Source organism: Carassius auratus, chromosome 20, assembly GCF_003368295.1.
Source record: "Carassius auratus strain Wakin chromosome 20, ASM336829v1, whole genome shotgun sequence".
NCBI classification, from domain to species: Eukaryota; Metazoa; Chordata; class Actinopteri; order Cypriniformes; family Cyprinidae; genus Carassius; species Carassius auratus.
The window spans coordinates 25,427,394-25,449,754 of record NC_039262.1 but is presented as its reverse complement, the minus strand read 5'-3'; the positions used below and the strand labels follow the sequence as shown (position 1 = coordinate 25,449,754).

Below are 22,361 nucleotides of genomic sequence, written 5' to 3'. Positions count from 1 at the left end.
GAGTGAAATTTGAACAGTTATAGGGCTACACGTTAACATGTACAATTTAAAACTTTGACCTGTGTTCTGGTCTTGCCAAACTACCTTAAAAGAATCAAACTCAAAATACACAAGCAACATTTACTTCTCATGTAGATGCATTGTGGAGAGTGTGCTAGCTTGCTGTATTTATGTGCATTTGGAAACAGCACAGCACCATTAGAATCTCTGGCTAACGATTGCTGGAATCGAGGGATACGTTTTCAAGAAATGTCCGTTTTAGGATTACAATCAGGGTTAGATGCTTCTACATCCTTATTATTCACCTATCATTTCCTTCTGATTTTAGGAATAAATTATGGGTAGGGTTAGGTTAGAGGTAGAGATTGGGTTAAGTCTATATTTTTGGACAGTAATGTTGATCCAGGAACATGTCTTACTTGGCAAAATCATGGCGACCATAGGAAGCAAGAGACTCAAGCACAAGTCTCCATTTGATCTAAAAAGTATCCTTATTTTTATCTAGGAGAAGTATTTGAGATGTTAAGATATATCTTATAAATTGAAAAAGCACCAGCAAAAAAGGAAAAACTCTTCATCAGTTTGACAACACATGTGCTGGCAAATACAGATTTTAATATATGCAGGATGTTAAAATAAACAAAAACTCACCTTTCAGGTGATCGATAAGAAACACAGTAATGTTTCGTCTCTAGTAGGGATCCTTCTGAAACATGAAGTATTTGCAGCACCTATCTTATCAAACAGACAAAGCTGTTTTCAAAGGTGTTGCATGTGATTTTCAAGCTGGAGTGCATTGAGCTCTCTCGGCCATCATACATACTGTCATACTATGGACTTTTTGTTCATTGAACCAGTTTTCCTATGTGTCTGATTTTCTGTGTGTCGTTTGGTTCAACTGTGTCTTGTCAATTCTCCTCATTTGCTAGTGTATTTGAGTACCTGTTTTTCAGTGGGTTTTAGTTGGGTTTTTCATGTCTAATCTCTACCTGCCTTGTCTGGATATTACCCTGGTGGATTATTAAAGCCTGTTTATCTCTTTGGGTCCATTAATCTACACAGTAGCGCATGAGAGCAGAGCGAGGGTGAAATATTTCGGATAGAGTTCTGTGTGAGTTCTGTAGGGGAAAGGTGTGTTTGGAGAACAGACAGAGGGGAGCTTTGTGTACCACTCTCAGACAGGTCAGCTCTCTCTCTCTCTCTCTCCCCCAGCCTTCCTTCTTTCCCTCGTTCTTTCATTCTGGGTGCACAGAGCTCTTTTGCAGGCCATATATGATGCTATCACTACTGTGCTGTGTTCTGCTGCTCTTTCTGAGTCAGGTAAGAGCCACCATTTCCATTATCTCTTAACAGTCAAAGCTTGACTATAACCAATAGAATCCTTGTCTGCCCATAAACTGGCCTTAAATATACACCCATACTTTCATGCTAATTAAAGTTAAACCTGGGCTTTGAGGTTCTGTATTTTTGGGGATGTTTAATGTACATTGTTTGCATGCATCTGTAATTGTAGTTGATTGCTTATTTACATTAGCATGTAAAGACCCCAGGAAAACAGAAAAAATTTTAGTTCACATCAAAGCTGTGCTGGTGTTCTTGTCTTTTAGAAGTACTTTTTAGAAGTTGTCCAAGTGCTTATGACAGGTCAGGTCAGGCTGCTGTTTAAAACCTTGAGATGATGTGGCCTGAGAAATGGCATTTTAATATAGCATCTCTTTAAAGTGAAACCTCTTCAGAGATATAAACCAGATATTCATGAGTTTGCATTGGCATGCAGGTTCTTATTGTTATTCCAGTTCCACAAAATTAGCTCATTCTGTAAACCTTGACAGAAAGACTTCAGATTTTTGTTTTGACCCCTGGTGACCCTGGAAGTATTTGTGTGAAAGAGAGGGACCTGCAGTGTACCCTATAAGGTACAGAAATGATATAGCTCTTATGATAAACACAACTAATCTAACTAACTACACTTAAACCTACAGAGCTAAGCTCACCAAGGCTCTTATGGATTTAAAATGTCATATTTGTTCAAATCTCTGATGTCTGGGTATGCTATATAATTTTCATTATTATATGAATTATATTCAAAAAAATAATATAGCCTATTATAAAATAAAGACTGAATATAATTGATTGTAATGGAATTTATCACATTTATATAATATTTCACAAAATAGTAATACCTGTTTTAATTTTTAGTTTCAAAATAGATATTCTCTTTTCATATTCAAAATTCTGCTTTTAAACTATTACTATAATTACTACAAAATAGTAATAACATTATTGTCAGACACAGAGGATTCAGTGATAAGGTAGTTTAATGTGAATCAGAGGTTTCAGACACAGGTGAATCTTGACACGTGGATAGAACGGTGACAACACAACTTCCCTTATGGTGAACGGTGATCCAGATGGAGCTCAGATGAAGACGATGGGGACAGGAAGACTGACGAGGATGAAGAGGGTTCAAGAGTTCAGGTAGGTTTAATAATTTCGTTCAGGCAAGTGAGGAGATCGGTGCAAGACCAGACGATGAGTGATGGTGACTGATGGCTTTATATGTGGTTCTGGTGATGATGCACAGGAGTTCAGAATTCGGGTGATTGGGGACGAGTGGGTGTGGCGTAAGTGTCCGATTCCGGGAGTGTAGAAAGTGTGGCTGTGACAGTACCCCCTCCTCCACGGGCGGCTCCTGACGGCTGGGATCTTGTGCGACGACGGGGTCTACCTCGGCCACGGGGAGCGGGGCGGTCTGGATGGTCTTGATGAAAGTCAGTGAGAAGGCTGGGGTCCAGGATGTCGTTACGATTAACCCAGCAACGCTCCTCCGGGCCGTAGTTTTCCCAGTCCACAAGGTACTCCAGTTGAGGACCCCGTTGTCGAGAGTCGAGGATAGCTCTCACCCGAAGATGTCGTTGTCGTCTTCGATGGCCGGAGGAGGAGGTACGGCATCATCACCAGGTTCTGTGGATGGAGGAGACAAAGGTTCAGTGAAGGGTTTGAGGAGTGAGACATGGAAAGAAGGTGAGATACGGTACTGTGCAGGGAGTTGGAGTCTATAGGTCACTTCGTTCAGTTGCCGTTCAATAGTGAATGGTCCGATGTATCGGGGACTCAGCTTACGGCAGGGCAGTCGGAGGCGGATGTCCCTCGTCGAGAGCCAGACTTGTTGTCCAGGTTGGTATTGCGGCGTGGGTCCTCGACGAGCGTCCGCTTGCTCCTTATGCCTCCGCACTGCCCGCTGGAGATGCACGTGAGCCGAGTCCCAGACCCTCTCGCTCTGTCGGAACCAGTGATCTACCGCTGGGACCTGCGAGAGCTCACCTGACCATGGGAAGAGCGGAGGTTGGTATCCAAGGACACATTGGAAGGGGGTGAGCCCGGTGGTAGATTGCTGGAGGGAGTTCTGAGCGTATTCGGCCCAGGGTAGGTACTGGCTCCAACAGTCCTGGTTACGGTGGCAGTAAATCCTCAGGAACCTTCCCAGCTCCTGAATCTTACGCTCCGTCTGGCCGTTGGTCTGAGGATGGTATCCCGAGGAGAGACTGACGGACACCCCTAGAAGACGGAAGAAAGCTGACCAGACTCTAGAGATGAATTGGGGGCCTCTGTCGGAGACGATATCTTCTGGGATGCCAAAGTGACGGAAGACGTTGTGGAATAGTGCCTCTGCCGCTTCGAACGCAGTGGGGAGACCTTTGAGAGGGATGAGTTTACATGATTTTGAAAACCTGTCGACCACTACCAGTACACAGGTGTAGCCTTGAGAGAGAGGGAGGTCAGTCATGAAATCAATGCCGATATGGGTCCATGGACGTTCAGGAATGGGCAGAGGCACCAGTTTACCTTCCGGGAGTCTTCTAGGGGTGTCTGCTATGGCGCAGACGGAGCATCCTTTGAGGTAGCGGACCGTATCCAGAGCCATCGATGGCCACCAGTAACGCTGTTGTAGGAGCGAGAGGGTCCGCCTCCTGCCTGGGTGTCCAGAGCCCGGAGAGGTGTGAGCTAAGTCCAGGAGGGTAATCCGATGTTGAGGGGGGTTTCCCTTCTGGACCTCCCGGCGGAGCAGGGTGTTGAAGGTTTTCCTGTGCAATCAGATGATCAATACTCCACTGGATAGGACTAACTATCATGGCTGGAGGGAGGATTGGTTCTGGAGATTCGGGTTCGGGATCTGCTTGATGAAGACGGGAGAGGGCGTCGGCTCTATTGTTCTGGGAGCCAGGGCAATAGGTGACCTTGAAGTTGAATCTCGTGAAGAACAAGGCCCATCTAGCTTGGCGATGATTCAGTCTTTTGGCTTCACGGAGGTATTCCAGGTTCCGGTGGTCGGTTACCACCTCGAAAGGGAACTGGGCTCCCTCCAGCCAGTGACGCCATTCTTCCAGAGCCAGCTTAATGGCCAGTAGTTCACGGTTACCGATGTCATAATTCTGCTCCGCCGGGGATAGCTTCTTCGAGAAGAAGGCACATGGATGGAGTCGTGGTGGATTCCCCTGCCGCTGGGAGAGGACTGCTCCGACCCCGGTGGATGAGGCGTCTACTTCCACGATGAACTGGTGGCTGGGATCAGGGTGGATGAGGATTGGAGCGGTCTTGAAGGCTTGTTTGAGCAGGTGGAAAGCTTCAGTGGCCTCGGGGTTCCAGGACAGAGACTTGGGCTGGTTCCGGAGGAGAGAAGTTAGAGGGGAGCTGAGTAAACTGTAGTCCTTGATGAATCTTCGATAAAAGTTGGCAAAGCCCAGGAAGCGTTGAAGTTCTTTTATGGAGCCGGGTTGAGGCCAGTGTGTGATGGCGTCCACCTTCCCCTGGTCCATCTTCACGCCACATGGGTCGATGATGTAACCTAGGGACTGGACTGAGGGCGTATGGAACTCACATTTTTCGGATTTGAGGTAAAGGTGGTGTTCCCGGAGTTTTCGGAGTACGAGGATGACATGATGGATATGTTCTTGCTTGGATGTGGAGTAGATGAGGATGTCGATGTAGACAATTACGAACTTGTTAAGGTAATCTCTGAAGACTTCATTCATGTAGTTTTGGAAGACGGATGGACTGTTGGATAACCCATACGGCATGACCCGGTATTCATAGTGCCCGGAAGGAGTGATGAAAGCGGTCTTCCATTCGTCCCCCTTCCGGATGCGGATTAGGTTGTAGGCGCTCCTCAAGTCCAGTTTTGTGAAGATCCTGGCTCCGCGTAGTTGTTCCAACGCCGCTGGGACCAGGGGAAGAGGATAACTGAATTTGACGGTTTGTGAATTGAGGTGGCGATAATCGATGCACGGCCTCAAGCCTCCGTCCTTCTTGGCCACGAAGAAGAAGCTGGAAGCGGCAGGGGAAGTAGATGGTCGGATGAACTCCTGAGCGAGGGCTTCCTGTATATACTCCTCCATGGCCTTCTGCTCCGGGATGGACAGGGGATAGATTCGTCCTTTAGGAAGGGTTGCTCCAGGCAGGAGGTCAATGGCGCAGTCCCATGGCCTATGAGGTGGTAGCTTCGTTGCCAACCGCTTACTGAACACATCCTGGAACGCCCGATATTCAGGAGGGATGATATGATCCATCTTCGTGTCGGGGCTCTCCACTGATGTGGACTGGACCGGTAGGGAAGACTTCCTTAAGGGAGGACTGACCTTGGGGATTTTAGCTGGAGGAGTGATGCAGGTATGATGGCAGGACATTCCCCATTTCAGGATCTCGCCAGTGGGCCAATGGATGTGAGGTTGGTGGAGGTTAAGCCAGGGGCGTCCCAGGATGATGTCTGCGGTGGATTCCTCCAGCACCATGAACGTGATGTCTTCTTCGTGCAGGAGTCCCACGCGGAAGATGATTGTGGGGGAGAAATAGTGGACACGACCCTTGCCCAGCGGCTTTCCCTGTATGGTAGTTACTTTGAGTTCGACAGGGCTTCGGTGATGTTTGGCGCTGAGACGAGTTAAGGTTTGCCGGTTGATGAAGTTCCCCGCCGAACCGGAGTCGATGAGGGCTTGTACTGAAACAGAAGAGCAAAGGTGTCTTAGAGTAACCCAGGTCTTAGTTAGATGAGCAGTTTGAGGAGGTATATGGATGGTACTCACCGCTGGGCGTGGAGGTCGAACTGGACAGGATGGTAAGAGATGTCCATCTCCCCCACAATAGAGACATAGCCCGGCGTTGATCCTCCGCTGACGTTCCGATGCGGACAGATGGTGAGAGTCCACTTGCATGGGTTCAGGTGCTGGAGGAGCGACAGATGGTATAGCGGGCGGAGGAAGTACAGCGGGAGTGAGTGGATGACAGGCAGTGAGTCTCTGGGCAACTCGAATGGATTTCTGAATGAGATTCTCTAGTCCTAGTGAGTCTTCGTACACAACTATTAAACTTTGTATCTTTGTCATTCAATCCGTGGCGATATGCTGTAATTAAGGCAGTTTCATTCCAGCCGCTTATGTAAGCGAGAGTAAGGAAGCGTATGGCATAATCACTCACAGATTCATCTCTCTGTTGGTGAATGGTAAATAATTGGTCATGGACAGACAATGCAGAAGTTTGATGGCCAAAGACGGATTTTAACTGGGAACAGAAGTTAGTGACGGATCCAAGGGCAGGTGAATTCGAGTCCCAGAGAGATACAGCCCATTGGAGGGCCTTACCTGAGAGTAGGTTGATGATGAAGGCTACTCGACTGCGTTCGGAGGTGAATAAATGAGAGTTGGATTCCATATAGAGGGAACACTGTAGCAGGAACCCGCTGCAATCCTCCGCCGTGTCGCTGTATGTCGCTGGTTTGGCCATGGGACTCGCAGGGGCAACTGAAGAAGTGACCGGAGTTGTAGCGGTGTTTGAGTTGTTGACAGCCGGTGAAGAAGGGGGAGTTTGTTGCATCAGTGAGGACCGTACAGCGTGAACCAGTTGCGTGAAGGGATCCGCGGTGCGGTCCTCGCCCGTGTCCGAAGAGCTCTTCATGCGGTCTGGTCTTCTGTCAGACACAGACGAGGACACAGAGGATTCAGTGATAAGGTAGTTTAATGTGATTCAGAGGTTTCAGACACAGGTGAATCTTGACACGTGGATAGAACGGTGACAACACAACTTCCCTTATGGTGAACGGTGATCCAGATGGAGCTCAGATGAAGACGATGGGGACAGGAAGACTGACGAGGATGAAGAGGGTTCAAGAGTTCAGGTAGGTTTAATAATGGCGTTCAGGCAAGTGAGGAGATCGGTGCAAGACCAGACGATGAGTGATGGTGACTGATGGCTTTATATGTGGTTCTGGTGATGATGCACAGGAGTTCAGAATTCGGGTGATTGGGGACGAGTGGGTGTGGCGTAAGTGTCCGATTCCGGGAGTGTAGAAGGTGTGGCTGTGACAATTATGTTAGTACATGTATTATGTTTCCGCTTACTATCTGTTTAACTAAATGACAGTACCAACAATCTGTGGTCATATTGTCATTTGCACTGACATCATTAAACAAATGACTGACTGTGTTTAATAAAAAAAAGTTTACCAAATAATCCAGGTTTATTTCAGTTAGTCTGATTTATTGTGAGTTGTTTTGGTTCAAAATAAGCCTGGATTATTTGGTAAACTTGTTTCATGAAACAGGCCCTTGGTTTGAAATATTTTATACTGAATCACCCTTACTCTCTGGCAAGGCTTTTGCAGGTAATTTACCAAATTGAAAGTAAAAAAAGGTCAACTGAATAAAGTAAACTGATATGCTCAAGTGCTACTTAAAAGCAAGAAAATGAAAGAAAGGGTGCATATATGGGTTTTTTATTTGCTGCCTGCAGAATGTCAACACTATAAATGCAGCTGGGGCGGTTGATGTTTTTCTTCCATAAGGCTCTTTAACAGAAGCGCAGTCAGTAGAGCTGTGTGAAGGGGTCTCTTGTTGACATCAGGGTTGGATTTTTCCTCTGCCAAGCTTTGCATGTGGATTTGCTGCTAAACTAACTAAAAGAGCCAGAGAATTACAGTAACACAGTGCTTAGTGTCATGAAAGGTGGGAAGGTGGAGGGGTTCTCTAGCACACAATATTAACAACTATTATAAACAAATCTAAAATCTAAAATCTAAATCTTTTTATGGAGCAATTATCACTATTAACTATTTGCTTATTAGCAAGCATATTAATTGCATAATGGCTGTTTATTAGTAATGATAAAGCACAAATATTAATGCCTTATTCTGTAAATATTTTAGATCCCCATACCTAAACTTAACAACTACTTTACTATTAATAAGCAGCAAATTAAGAGTTTATTGAGGCAACATTTATAGTTAATATTTTGTTAAAATTGATTCCCAAACTAAAGTGTGACTTTTATATCATACTTAGAAACATCATTAAATTAGTTTTTTTTTTTTATTATTATTATTCTTGAGCTGTTGGACAGTAATTACAAAAACTGAGGAAGCACATTTAAAATGCAATCCAAATCCTTCTCCAGGAGCAGTCTATAAACCAATGACACACATTAATTTAAAAGGATGGTTTTACCAAAATGGACATTTTTTCATAATTTACTCTACCTCATTTAACTCTAAACATGTATGACGTATTAAATATATGAATTTTTATCTTTTAATTCGTCATTCTAATTTGGATTATTCATTCAAAAACCCATATTGATCAGATAACTATGCTCTAAACAAATTTAAAGTGCATGCCAAGGAAATTAAACCCAAAGAATAAGTGTTCCATCACAAATAGCTACAAATGAGCTTACAGAGGTGACAGAATCATGAGAGTATCTCTCTCTCTCTCTCTCTCTATGATATCTTTTATTCCAGGTTCTTGTTTTGTTTTTGCATGTAGGGTGCTGATAGCAGGCAGAAGCAGCGGGAAGCGACGGGCCTGGTGGAGAGGAGGCAGTTCTGTAGCTGGCCGTGTAAATGTGGCACCCGGCCGCAGTGTGCCCCTGGTGTCAGCTCCATCTTGGATGGCTGCGGCTGCTGCAAAACCTGTGCACAGCAGATTGGGGAATCATGCAACGAAAGGGATGTTTGTGACCCCCACAAAAGCATGTACTGTGACTTTTCCAAAGACCAGCCACGTTATGAAGTTGGCATCTGTGCTTGTGAGTGAGCATTATATGATATCATCAATCAACATCACAGCTTCTTGAAATAAGAGCATTCAGTTTAGAATTTAGATAGATAGATAGATAGATAGATATTAAATTAAGTTTACATTTTTGTAAGTAATAGTCAATCCTGCATGTTTTTGCAGACATGATGGGGGTTGGTTGTGACCTGAATGGGGCTCACTATGATAACGGACACACCTTCCAACCCAGCCCACTCTACAAGTGCACTTGCATTGCTGGAGCCATCGGCTGCACTCCTGCCTTCATCCAAAAGCCGGCTGGCATGTTGAGCTCTGATGCTCTCCAGGGCAGCTTGCCTGCAGGACTCAAGAGCAATCAAAGCCCCAAACACCAGCAGGACACCACCTACAGGGCCATGTCAGGTAAATGTTACCCTGTGCAAACACATAAAAAAAAAAAAAAATTAATATTCTGAGAAAATAATTCTCTCCATCTGGGTTTGATTAGATGGAAACATGTCAGCATTTTATTTTATTGGTTCATTTTATTTTTCACAACCCACACAGGTTTATTTACTTAGCAGAAACAAAAATAATATTAGAAATGAAGAGGGTTATTACTAGGGATGTAACAATTCACTCAACTCAAATCAAAAGCAATATGATTAATGATACTGGCTTCACAAAATGATTTACTTTTTTTTATTTTTAAACTAAATTAAGTGTAATATAAATTATGAATGAAAAAAGTGTTCTTTTATTATTTCACAGACAAAATGCTGCCCATTTCTTTGTGAAACTGAAATATCTGTTATGTTGAATTTTCAGCATATAGACATTTTCCAGCAGAAAATATACCTTTTCAGAAAATGCATTTAAAGCAAAAACAGAATGGTCCAAATTTAGCATTTATGAAATTATGCTACATAAAACTACATAAAAGCAGATAGGCTAAACAAGAACACAAATTCACTCTCTACCCATAGGTAGCACCTATAGAAGAACAGTGATACAGTGTTTTGTTGGTTACCGCTGTAAACAAAGCAGCACTGGGCTGATAAAATCTACTTCAGTATGCTTTATATGGAGGCAAGATGAAAAGAAAATACAATCAAAACTTATTTGAAGACAGTCAGTTCCCCTTAGAAATACATTCCGATGAACCTCCACTCAACTGTATTGTGATTTGTTCAACATCTTTTCTAACTTGAATTGTCACATATTTTAATTGATTTCAACTGGCTTCGAGTGCATTGTTACACCCCTAATTGTAACATGTTGATATAAGTTTATGAAAACAACAAAACTGAGGATATTAAGAAAGGTACAATCTACTGTACGATTTTGATTTCACATTGCCTTAAAAAGGAATGCTCCAGGTTAAATGATATTTGTGGCATAATGTCTGTTATCATAGAAAAAATATTCAGTGTACACTTTTTACACAAGTGCAAATAGCCCACCTTGATGGCTAAGGCTATTTACTCTCTTTCTGTCCACCATTGTCTGGTTGAGCCAGACAGAATTACAAAAGAAACATCTCGGTTACATATGTAACCTTGGTTCCCTGAATAGGGAACAATGTATCGGCAGCTGACGCTATGAGAACACCCCCTGGTGTGAAGCCCATAAAGAAACAGGCTAATTTAGTATCTGCTGGTGCTGTTGCCTCCCTCCCTGAGGCACCCCGAGTTGAATCCATGCATTTCGTAAACATGCAACGTGTAATTCTTAGTAGGGCTGTCAAAATAGCTGAAAAACTAGATCTTGTAGTTAAATATTATCAAAATTCAAATTAGATTCAAATTTAAAATGCATAATTTCAGTTAGGGTGAAGAAAAGTTTTTTTGCTTCTCTCCTGAGGCTACAAGAGGGCGCATCAAGCATAATATTACTAATGCAAGTTTATTCAAAGCATAAGAAAACATGACTGTGGAAAAAAATGCATAATATTATTAATGTTTATAATTAATGTTTATAAACCAATTATAATTAATTAAGTTGCTTAAAAAAACTATAAACAAAACAGCGTCATGTATGCATGCATAGTTAAATACAAAGGGCGGAAAGCCAGTCACACAGAATACATTTTTTTTATTTAAAAACATGAGATCCAGTGGGATGGGGAACAGAAACCCACCATAAAATCTTGATTTATGTTTTTTAAACATCTCATGCGCCACTTATGATATGTCACGTGCAGGCAGTTTTTTGAGACTGTGCGGACTGTGCACATACACAAGGTGAATGATGAAACAGAAGTGGTACTGCGTATCCAACTTATCCACCTTTGAAAGTTGTGCGGACGCAGCTGTGCATGATAAGGAATGGACCACAGAATGTGAAGTATACCCAGGGCTTATAAAGTAGCCTCCTTAATGCACACCTAAAATTCTAATGTGGATTTATATTTTTGATATTCAAAATGTGAATTTTTTTTGACAGCCCTAATTCTTACGATGTATTCACACCAGGAAAGTCTAATTCACTTGCTAAAATCCACTTTTTAGTAAGTAAATTTCATTAATATAACACATTAAACATGGCAAAGTTATCCAAAGTGCTGAACAATGTAAAATCAAATTAAAAGTAAGAGGAAACAGAAAAGGACAAACAAGACATATAATATAATAAAACCGCAATGAAGTGAAATTAAAATGCTAAGGAGAAAAGATACTTTTTCAACCTCGATTTAAAAATGGTAATGGAATGTGCAAGGCGGCAGTCTAGAGGCAATTCGTTCCACAGACGGGGGGCAGTGACTGAAAAGGCTCTGTCACCCTTAGTTTTCATACGGAAATGAGGGACAGATAAAAGAGCCCTGTTTGTCAGGATCTTGGTAAGGGAGGAACTCAGGTGCAGACAGGGATTCTCAAACAAAGGGTTTATTACAAAAAGGGGAAACAAAAACCCACGAGGGGGAAAACACGGAGCAAGGTAAAGACTAAATAACTAAAACAGGACTGGACTGACAAGATAAACAAGGACTCTAAATACTAACTATAAACAAACACTCACGGTAATACAAACACTTCTTAAGGAACAATCACAGAGTGGAACAATCACAATCACAGGTACAAATCTCAAGTGATGAACAATGAACCGACGCAAGACAGAGCACACTAGGAGATCTAAATGGGGGGAACAATCAAGACACGACAGGTGGCACAGATGGGACAATCAAGACACGACTAGGTTAACAAGGGGGGCGGGCCAAGGGAACGAGACAACACAAGCACATGGCCCAAAGGCAAGGCCATGTGCTTGTACACAAAACATGGGTCTGTCATGATCCTGCCTCAAGACTAGGAAAAATCAAGGACACGAGGGCAGAATCATGACAGAACCCCTCCCTTAAGGAGCGGCTTCCAGACGCTCCTCAAGGGAACATCAAACACGGGACACGACTGACATGACAGACTGGGACACAGACACAAACCAACAGGACATGACAAATAACAACAAGGGCAAACATGAATACACAACGGCAGGGTTGGGGTGACAAATCAAAAAAAACAAACAGGGAAGGGGAGGGGGCGGGACCACAAAGTTCATGGGGGACAGACCAGGGCGGGTGGGAGGGGTAGGAATCTTAGGAGGACAGGACGAAGGCTGACGACGGGGGGTACGGGCAGGTCTGGGTGGTGAGGGGCGGGGAGGGGTCTCGGGACAACTGACAGGGGACATGACAGGAGCAGACAAGGGACGCGGGGCAACACTTACGGGACGCGGGGAGACGACATCTACTGGACACGGGGGGACAACATCTACTGGACACGGGCATCCAGCATTGCCTCCTGTCTGCTGAGTTCCATTGTGGTCGGTTCATTCTGTCAGGATCTTGGTAAGGGAGGAACTCAGGTGCAGACAGGGATTCTCAAACAAAGGGTTTATTACAAAAAGGGGAAACAAAAACCCACGAGGGGGAAAACACGGAGCAAGGTAAAGACTAAATAACTAAAACAGGACTGGACTGACAAGATAAACAAGGACTCTAAATACTAACTATAAACAAACACTCACGGTAATACAAACACTTCTTAAGGAACAATCACAGAGTGGAACAATCACAATCACAGGTACAAATCTCAAGTGATGAACAATGAACCGACGCAAGACAGAGCACACTAGGAGATCTAAATAGGGGGAACAATCAAGACACGACAGGTGGCACAGATGGGACAATCAAGACACGACTAGGTTAACAAGGGGGGCGGGGCAAGGGAACGAGACAACACAAGCACATGGCCCAAAGGCAAGGCCATGTGCTTGTACACAAAACATGGGTCTGTCATGATCCTGCCTCAAGACTAGGAAAAATCAAGGACACGAGGGCAGAATCATGACACTGTTAGCAGATCTTAAAAGTCTGGTAGATGGCAAAGGGATGATAAGATGGAGCTTGATTGTTAAGAGCTTTAAAAACAAACAACAGAATCTTTAACTGAACCCTAAAATGGACTGGAAGCCAGTGAAGAGAAGCTCAAATTGGAGTGACATGGTCATATTTCTTTGCCCCAGTCAGCAGCCTTGCAGCTGCATTCTGTATCAGCTGACAGAACCCCTCCCTTAAGGAAGCCAGTGAAGAGAAGCTCAAATTGGAGTGACATGGTCATATTTCTTTGCCCCAGTCAGCAGCCTTGCAGCTGCATTCTGTATCAGCTGACAGGAGGACAGGACGAAGGCTGACGACGGGGGGTACGGGCAGGTCTGGGTGGTGAGGGGCGGGGAGGGGTCTCGGGACAACTGACAGGGGACATGACAGGAGCAGACAAGGGACGCGGGGCAACACTTACGGGACGCGGGGAGACGACATCTACTGGACACGGGGGGACAACATCTACTGGACACGGGCATCCAGCATTGCCTCCTGTCTGCTGAGTTCCATTGTGGTCGGTTCATTCTGTCAGGATCTTGGTAAGGGAGGAACTCAGGTGCAGACAGGGATTCTCAAACAAAGGGTTTATTACAAAAAGGGGAAACAAAAACCCACGAGGGAACGAGACAACACAAGCACATGGCCCAAAGGCAAGGCCATGTGCTTGTACACAAAACATGGGTCTGTCATGATCCTGCCTCAAGACTAGGAAAAATCAAGGACACGAGGGCAGAATCATGACACTGTTAGCAGATCTTAAAAGTCTGGTAGATGGCAAAGGGATGATAAGATGGAGCTTGATTGTTAAGAGCTTTAAAAACAAACAACAGAATCTTTAACTGAACCCTAAAATGGACTGGAAGCCAGTGAAGAGAAGCTCAAATTGGAGTGACATGGTCATATTTCTTTGCCCCAGTCAGCAGCCTTGCAGCTGCATTTTGTATCAGCTGGAGGCGTGAAAGCGATGACTGAGGAAGACCTGAGTACAGTGATTTACATTAATCTAAACGAGAAGTGATAAAAGCATGAATAACCTTCTCCAAATCCTGAAAAGACAAAAACTGTTTAAGTTTGGAGATTATCCGTACTTGGTAAAAGCTGTTCCTCAAGACAGAATTAATTTGTTTGGACAAACCTAATTCTGAATCTATAATAATGCCCAGGTTTCTAACCTGTGAGGCAAAGGAAGGGGAAGTGATTGCCCAGCCCCATCAATAATATCCTTTCTTATTTTGGGTTGACGAAAAGCAATAATTTCTGTTTTGTTCTCATTGAATTGGAAGTTATTTGATAACCAATTTTTTATATCAGAGACACATTCCAGCGATGGTTGGATGGAATCACCAGCTTTTAGCGGGAGGTACAACTGTGTATCATCAGCATATAAATGAAAAGAGACATTATGCTTCATGATAATATCCCCCAAAGAGCACATATATAAGTTAAAAAGAAGCGGCCCCAGAATAGAGCCTTGAGGTACTCCACTAATAATTGGGGCAGATGATGAGGAAAACTTGCCTAGCTCTACAGAAAAAGACCTATCTTTGAGATATGAGGTAAACCATTGTAAGGCTGTGGCCCTGATATCAATCAGATGTTCTAAACGGCAAATAAGAACATTATGATCCTCGGTATCAAAGGCAGCTGTAAGATCCAGTGGATTCAATACTGCATTTTTACCAGCATCAGCTGCCATCAAAATATCATTGAACACTTTAAGCAAAGCAGACTCCGTCCTTTGATAAGTAGTGAACCCAGATTGAAAAGGTTCTAATAAATTAACTGTATTTAAGAATGTGATCAGCTGTAACTGCACAACTTTTTCCAAAAGCTTTGACAAAAATGATAACTTTGAGACAGGCCGAAAATTGTTAAATCAACTTTCATGCAAACCTTGTTTCTTAAGCAAAGGCTGAACAACCGCATGCTTAAAGCAGTTCGGAACCACACGAGTGTCCAAAGATGAATTAATCAACACTTGGACACTGGGGCCAATTACTGGAAAAGCTGCTTTTATGATCACAGAAGGAACAACATCTAGTGATTAGACTTCATTTTGTCAATGAGATCGTAAAGTTATATTAAAGTGACATGTTGAAAATGGGAAAAATAAAAATTGACTAGCAGGCGAGTTCAAAGACAGGTCTGAGAGCAGTGAAGCAAAAGATAAGCGAATGGCACTCACTTTGTCAACAAAAAATGCCAAAAATGTCTCACAGAGCCCTGCTGATGGCTCCCTAGAGAACTGGGATTTCGGATTAATAAATGAATTTATTGTGGAGAATAAAACCCTAAGTCCATGACAGTGTGCAGTAATCAGTTCTGGAAAATATTTCGATCTTGCTAACTTAGTAACGCTCTGAAACGTAACCAGACAATCTTTAAAAATCTCAAGAGACACAGTAAGATGATCATGCTTCCATTTCCTTAGCCTGTCTAAGAGAGCGAGCGTTGTCATCCAACCAATAATAAGATTTTATCGTAGGTTGTTTAACTTTAAAATGAGCAATAGAATCTAAAATATTAGAACAAACTGTGTAAAACAGAGAAATCAAATCATCAGGCCCACAGGATGCCTTTGCAGCATGTAAGATAGATTTTTCAACAGCATTAGCTAGATAGTCATCATCGAACTGAGAAACTGTCACTGAGTTTATGAAACGAGAATAAAAACCAGCAGGCTTAATCACAGTAGCAAAGGTAATAGCGGGAACCTTAAAAAGAATGGATTTGTGATCAGAGAAGGAAGCATCATCTATGACAACATCAACTACAGCAACCAAAGGAGGCCCCGGGCAGCAAAGATGTATATTCAGATCACCCAGAAACAACATACGATCATACAATGGGGCAACAGAAGTTAAAAATTCAGAAAACTCACTGGTAAAATTACTTCCAACATTAGGTGGCCTATAGATGAGAGCACAGAACAGCAAAGATGAATTAGACTGTAATACCACACACTGTACTTCAAACGATAAAAAAGTTTGAACAGAAACTGATCGAATATTAAGTGATTGTTTAAAAACCACTGCAACCCCACCACCGCTACCAGTAGATTTGGGGTACTAATAAAACAGCAGTTCGGTGGACAAAGTTCTTCAAAAGGTAACAAATCACTAGCACCGACCAAAGTTTCAGTCAAGCACAAAATGTCCAGATCCCAACAGATAAAAAAGTCACATAAAATGAAAGCATCAGGTAAGCATCAGTACCTTGAATTTGATGCAAGCAGATACATGTAGCCAGTGTAACCTGATGAGGAGAGGAGTAACGTGAGCTTTTGTTGGCCCATTGAAGACAACCCTCGCTGCTGCATTCTGGATCAATTGCAGAGGCTTTACAGTACATGCAGGAAGGCCCGCCAGGAAAGCATTACAATACTCCAGTCTGAAGAGAACAAGAACTTGGACAAGAAGTTTTGTGGCTTGCTCTGACAGGAAGGGTCTAATCTTCCTAATGTTGTATAAGGCAAATCTGCAGGACTGGGTCATTGTAGCAATGTGAGTCTGTAGTAGTCTGTGAAGCTTAACTGATGATCAATCACAACTCCTAGGTTTCTGGCTGTCCTCGAAGGAGTAATGGTTAATGAACCCAGCTGTATAGAGAAGTTGTGATGGTTAGCTGGAATCACCATGAGTTCTATCTTCGTAAAGTTAAGCTGAAGGTGATGGTCATTCATCCAGCTAGAAATGTCACTCAGACCGGCTGAAATGTGTGCAGCTACCATCGGGTCATCTGGTTGGAATGAGAAGTACAGTTGGGTGTCATCAGCGTAGCAGTGATAAGAAAAACCATGCTTCTGAATGACAGATCCTAATGACGTCATGTAGATGGAGAAGATAAGTGATCCAAGTACTGAGCCTTGAGGAACCCCAGTAGCAAAGTGTTGTGACTTAGAAACATCACCCCTCCAAGACTGTGGACAGGAGAATCTGGTGATTAACAGTGTCAAAAGCACCAGAAAGGCCCAGTAAGACGAGTACTGAGGATTTTGAAGCTGCTCTTGCCACTGTAAGAGTCGATGAAGGAGGTGGTGGAGGCGGATTAAGAAGAGAAGAGAAAGTTTTGAAGAGAGGAGAGACTGATACACACTGAGGTCGGTAGAGTTTCTTGATTTCTGCCATTTCCTCTCTGCAGCCCTGAGTTTAGAGCGATGTTCACGGAGAACCTCGGACAGCCAGGGGGCAGATGGGGCGGTGCGTGCTGGTCTAGACAACAGTGGGCAAAAGTTGTCCAAGCAAGATGTTAAAGTGGAGCAAAGAGTGTCCATAGCGCTGTTCTTGTCCAGAGCTGAAAACTGAGAGAGTGCAGGAAGCGAGGATGAAACCACAGAAGATAGGCGAGATGGAGAGAGTAAGCGTAGGTTCTGTTGAAAGGTGACCTGCCTTGGAGTGTGTGCCGATTCAGGAGTAAGTGCTAGGTTAGCAGTAATGAGGAAGTGGTCTGAGGTGTGCAGTGAAGCAACTGAAGAGTTGTCCCCAGAGCAACAGTGAGTGTAGATGAGGTCCAGTTGGTTGCCTGATTTGTGAGTCGCTGTAGTAGACACTCGCTTGAGATCAAATGAGGTGAGCAGAGTTTTGAAGTCAGCAGCCTGGGGTTTATCTAGGTGGATGTTGAAGTCACCAAGTAGTACCAGAGGAGTACCATCTTCAGGAACGTTTGATAGAAGCACATCCAATTCCTCCAAGAAGTTTCTTAATTGACCTGGGGGACAATAAATGACCACAAAGTGGATTTTAACAGGGTGGGTTACAGTAATGGCATGTGATTCAAATGAACCATTACCTGTAGGTGATGGCTGAAGATCAAATTTCCATTCTTTTGATATAAGGAGACCCGTACCTCCATCCCTCCCAGTGGTACGAGGAGTGTGGGAACAAGTGAAATTAGTGGAGAGGGCTGCGGGAGTGGCAGTGTCTTCAGGTTTTATCCAAGTCTCAGTCAGTGCCATGAGGTTCAGACCGGAATGAGTAGCAATAGAAGTAATGAAGTCTGCTTTGTTAACTGCAGACTGGCAGTTACAGAGACCAACTGGAATAGAGAGCATAGTAGTAGAGGTCAGAGGGACAGGCCATAGGTTTGTCAGACAGGCCTTCCTGTGATGTACATAGCGTGCTCTCCGATTGTTAGTCACAGTAGTCTAATGAGAAAACGAGACAAAAAAAAAACACTTAAAGTTGCTGTCCTTCTCTGTTGCTCGGCTGTTTCTTCTGACAAATGCTTTCAAAACATCTAATTAAGTACTTTCACTGGCTTTGGCCACGCCTCACTATTAAGCAGATCAAACTGGACAGTCCCGCGATAGGCAAACACGAAACCAAGCACCACTATAGTACGTATTTACCAGGGTAAGACAAGATAATACAATTTAAACCAAAAAGTTTCCTAGCAATGATGATCACACAGTAGTCTAATGAGAAAACAAGACAAAACACTTACAAACTGCTGTACTTCTCTGTTGCTCGGCTGTTGCATCAAACAAGAGATTACAAAAAGTAGGTTCGGCAAGAAATATTATTAAAGTAAATTGGTTGGGTGAACTATAAATTGAATCATTTATTTTCTAAATTGTGTTATTATTATTACTATGAAAATTATTTCTGTAATGAAATGATACTCTACAAAAAAAACTAAAACTTCCAGTAGATGGTGGTAAATGTCTTAATGATTAAGTCATCGAGTCATTTATTCATTCATTTGATTCGTTCAAATGGCTGATTCATTCAGGAGTGAAGTAAAGGGTTCTTTGTGAATGGTTCATTGAATCATTAGGCTTGTTTGACTTGAAGCGGGTCATCACCATCAAACCGATCGGTGTGTGACACTAAAGTACCGCAAGAGCTTAGAGAGCAGATGAGTCCTTGTGCTTTAGAATCACTCTCTTGCGGTACTTTAATGTGATACACCGATAGGTCTGTGCAGCGCCACTTCAAGGCCAATGCATATGACAATGGTTCATGGTGCCAAATGGTTCACCAGATTCGTTCAAAACGTGGATTAAGAAATTAAATGCTGCTGTGGGTTGCTTGGGACACTTTTACTGATCAGCAGGCTCATTTTGGTTAGTGTTAGGGCTAGGTGCAGTTGCAGTTGCACATTATTAATTTAAAACAGGGTATGAGTAAATTCTGTGCAAAATACAGCAGTAGGCTGTAATGTTTAAAGCTTATGCCTATACTTCTAAAATGTACTGCTTGGTCTGATTTTCTTTCATTGTAAGTGCTTTGCTGCAAGCATTATTTTTTATCGAAATTTAAATTATTCATGGCAATTAAACAGACAGTATGTCATAAATGTTTTTAATAGTGCATTCCTTTATAGGCATGTGAGAGTTACTCTGATTATGAGATTGAGATGTTCTTTCCTGTCCTAAAACTAATACACTAGTTTGTTTACACCAGTTTATGGACAAGTTGTCACTAATATCTAGTTGCTTATTAGCATCCATATTGCCAGTGTATTGACTGTTTATTACTACTTACAGTATAAAGCACATACTAAAAAATAAATACAAACTAAAGTGTGTGCAATCATACACTCTAGAATTCCTTATGGACAACAGTTAAAAGTCTGAAGAGGCTTTCATTAAATACATGAAATGCAATTTTGCCCCAACATGCACGTAGGGGAGCTATATCACCATTCTGCATGCTATTTCATCAGATTTCCACTTGTTTAAAAAGGAAGCGTTATCAAAGGTATGGAACGACCGACATAGCAGCATCTCATTTCCTATTCAGGGAACCAAGGTTACATACGTAACCGAGATGTTCCCTTTCATAGGTTCACTTTGATGCTGTGATGACATCATCGCTTTGGGACACTATACCATAATGCCTGATGTACCTATGATAGCTGGAAGACCAATGAAAGCATCTGTTCAATCGGATAAGTTTGAGATAAGAGCCAGGAGCCAACTTCACGTCCAAACTGTAGAACTTGATGAAGGTGCTAGGAGAGGAACATCCTGCCGCAGCACAAATATATTCCAATAAGGACCCTTTGAAGAAGGACTGAGAAGAAGCCACTGCTCTTGTAGAATGAGCATGCACCCCTAGAGGCGAAGTCATAGGCCAGAGCCTCCACTAACCAGTGTGACATGCGGTATTTGGTGACTGCAGAACCTCTGCTCTTACCACAAAAACATACAAATAACTGGTCAGACCCACGCCACTGAGCTGTGCAGTCAACATAGATCCTAAGAGTACTTATTGGGCAGAGACTCAGGCTATCTGACCCCGCATTAGCAGGGGAGAAGGCCTCTAAGACCACCTGCTGGAAATGAAATGGATTTGAAGCTACCTTCTGAACATAATCAGGCCTAGGTCGCAAAAAGACCAGTCCTGGGGCAAAGTCCATACATGAAGGACGGATCGATAGAGTCTGCAGATCCTCTACTCTCTTAAGGGAGGATAAAGCCACCAAAAAAAAAAAAAAAGTCTTGAGGGGCAAATGTTACTCTGACACAGACTCCAAAGGCTCAAAAGGATGGTCTGTCAGGCCTTCCAAAACAATCAATAAGTCCCAAGAAGGAACTTGTGTTGGGCGAAAAGGCCTAAGCTGTCTTGAACCCTGCATAAAATGGGAGACTAAGGGGTGACAACCGACTGAAACACCTCCCACAAGAGCATGCTCCACAGATATGGCCGCTACGTACACCTTAAGAGTAGCGGGGGTAACTCCCTCAGAAAAACGCCTTTGAAGTAATTCCAGCATTGCACCGATGGGGCAATAGACTGGATCAAGAGAATGTTGTCCAAACCAAGAGGTAAAAAGTTTCCACTTGAAAGCATATATCAGAAAGCGTCTCATAGAGGGAGCCATAGAATCTATAATAGTGAGAGACCTGAACACATTAGCATACTCTGCTCAGGGGCCACACCCATAACCTCCATAATTACGGTCAAGGATGCCAAAACATGACCCGAGCTTGTGTCAACAGATCGTGTCTGAGGGGAGCTTCCCATGAAGGGCCAGCTAGCAGACAGACCAGGTCCGAGAACCATAACTGACTGGGCCACCATGGGGCTACCAGCAGCAAGTGCTCCACTCTGTCTGATCGTACTCTGAACAGAATTGCTGGGAGCAACCAGACGGGGGAAAAGCATAAAGATTGGTCCTGGGCCATTTGTGGGCCAGAACATCCAGACCTAGAGGTGATGGGGGTGACAGGGAAAACCACAGTGGGCAGTGAGTAGTCATGCTTGAAGCAAACAAGTCCACTTCCTCTCAGCGGAACTTCTGCCATATGAGATCCACCACCTGAGGGTGTAATCTCCATTCTCTCTCCTCTCCTCTCTCTCGATAGCAAGTGTGCTCCTGAGTTCAGGCGACCTGGGACATAGACTGCCCTGATCGACAGAAACTTTGTCCGAGCCCAAAGAAGGACAAGCCTCGCTAGCCTGTATAGGGAAATGTAATCCTCCTTGGTGATTGAGGTACGAAACAATTGTTATGTTGTCCATACTGACTAACATGTGACAACCCCTCAGCTGAGGTAAAAACTGTTTGAGAGCCAGAAAGACTGCTAGCATCTCCAAACGATTTACTTAACAGTCTGAGACATAAGCCAACATGCACTAGGCGCCCTGTCTTGAACTGACTTAGACAAGCCTGTATTGACTGTACACGTGCAGAGACAGATATACCCATATCATGCACAAATCCAAGTCCACCCCCAAAAAGGTTGTTTGCCGACATGGCAGCAGGACACTCTTTTGTAGGTATGTCCATAAACCAAGGCTCCTCAGGTGACTGAGTCTCGATTTGACAGTGCCTGAGCCTGAGATTGAGCTAATATTAGCCAATCATCCATATAGTCAAAATTTCTGATGCCTTGGAGCCACAACGGGGCCAGGGCTGTGTCCATACATTTTGTAAATGTTCAAGGAGCCAAAGCTAGACCGAGCTGAAGAACACAAAATTGGTAAGCCTTGCCC

General features: G+C 43.5%; 1 protein-coding gene across 2 annotated transcripts in view; it reads left to right on the top strand.

Moving 5' to 3' along the window:
- The first annotated feature begins 1,030 nt into the window (after positions 1–1,030).
- ccn6 (cellular communication network factor 6) overlaps positions 1,031–22,361 on the top strand; it is a 30,777-nt gene continuing 9,446 nt past the window's right edge. The window contains exons 1-3 of one of the 2 annotated variants that reach the window (XM_026291618.1): positions 1,031–1,320; positions 8,811–9,072; positions 9,225–9,464. In XM_026291618.1, the coding sequence (XP_026147403.1) occupies positions 1,273–1,320; positions 8,811–9,072; positions 9,225–9,464 (550 nt within the window). In that variant the 5' untranslated portion in view covers positions 1,031–1,272. The remainder of the gene's footprint in view (positions 1,321–8,810; positions 9,073–9,224; positions 9,465–22,361) is intronic. The other variant, XM_026291617.1, reaches the window with a different exon arrangement.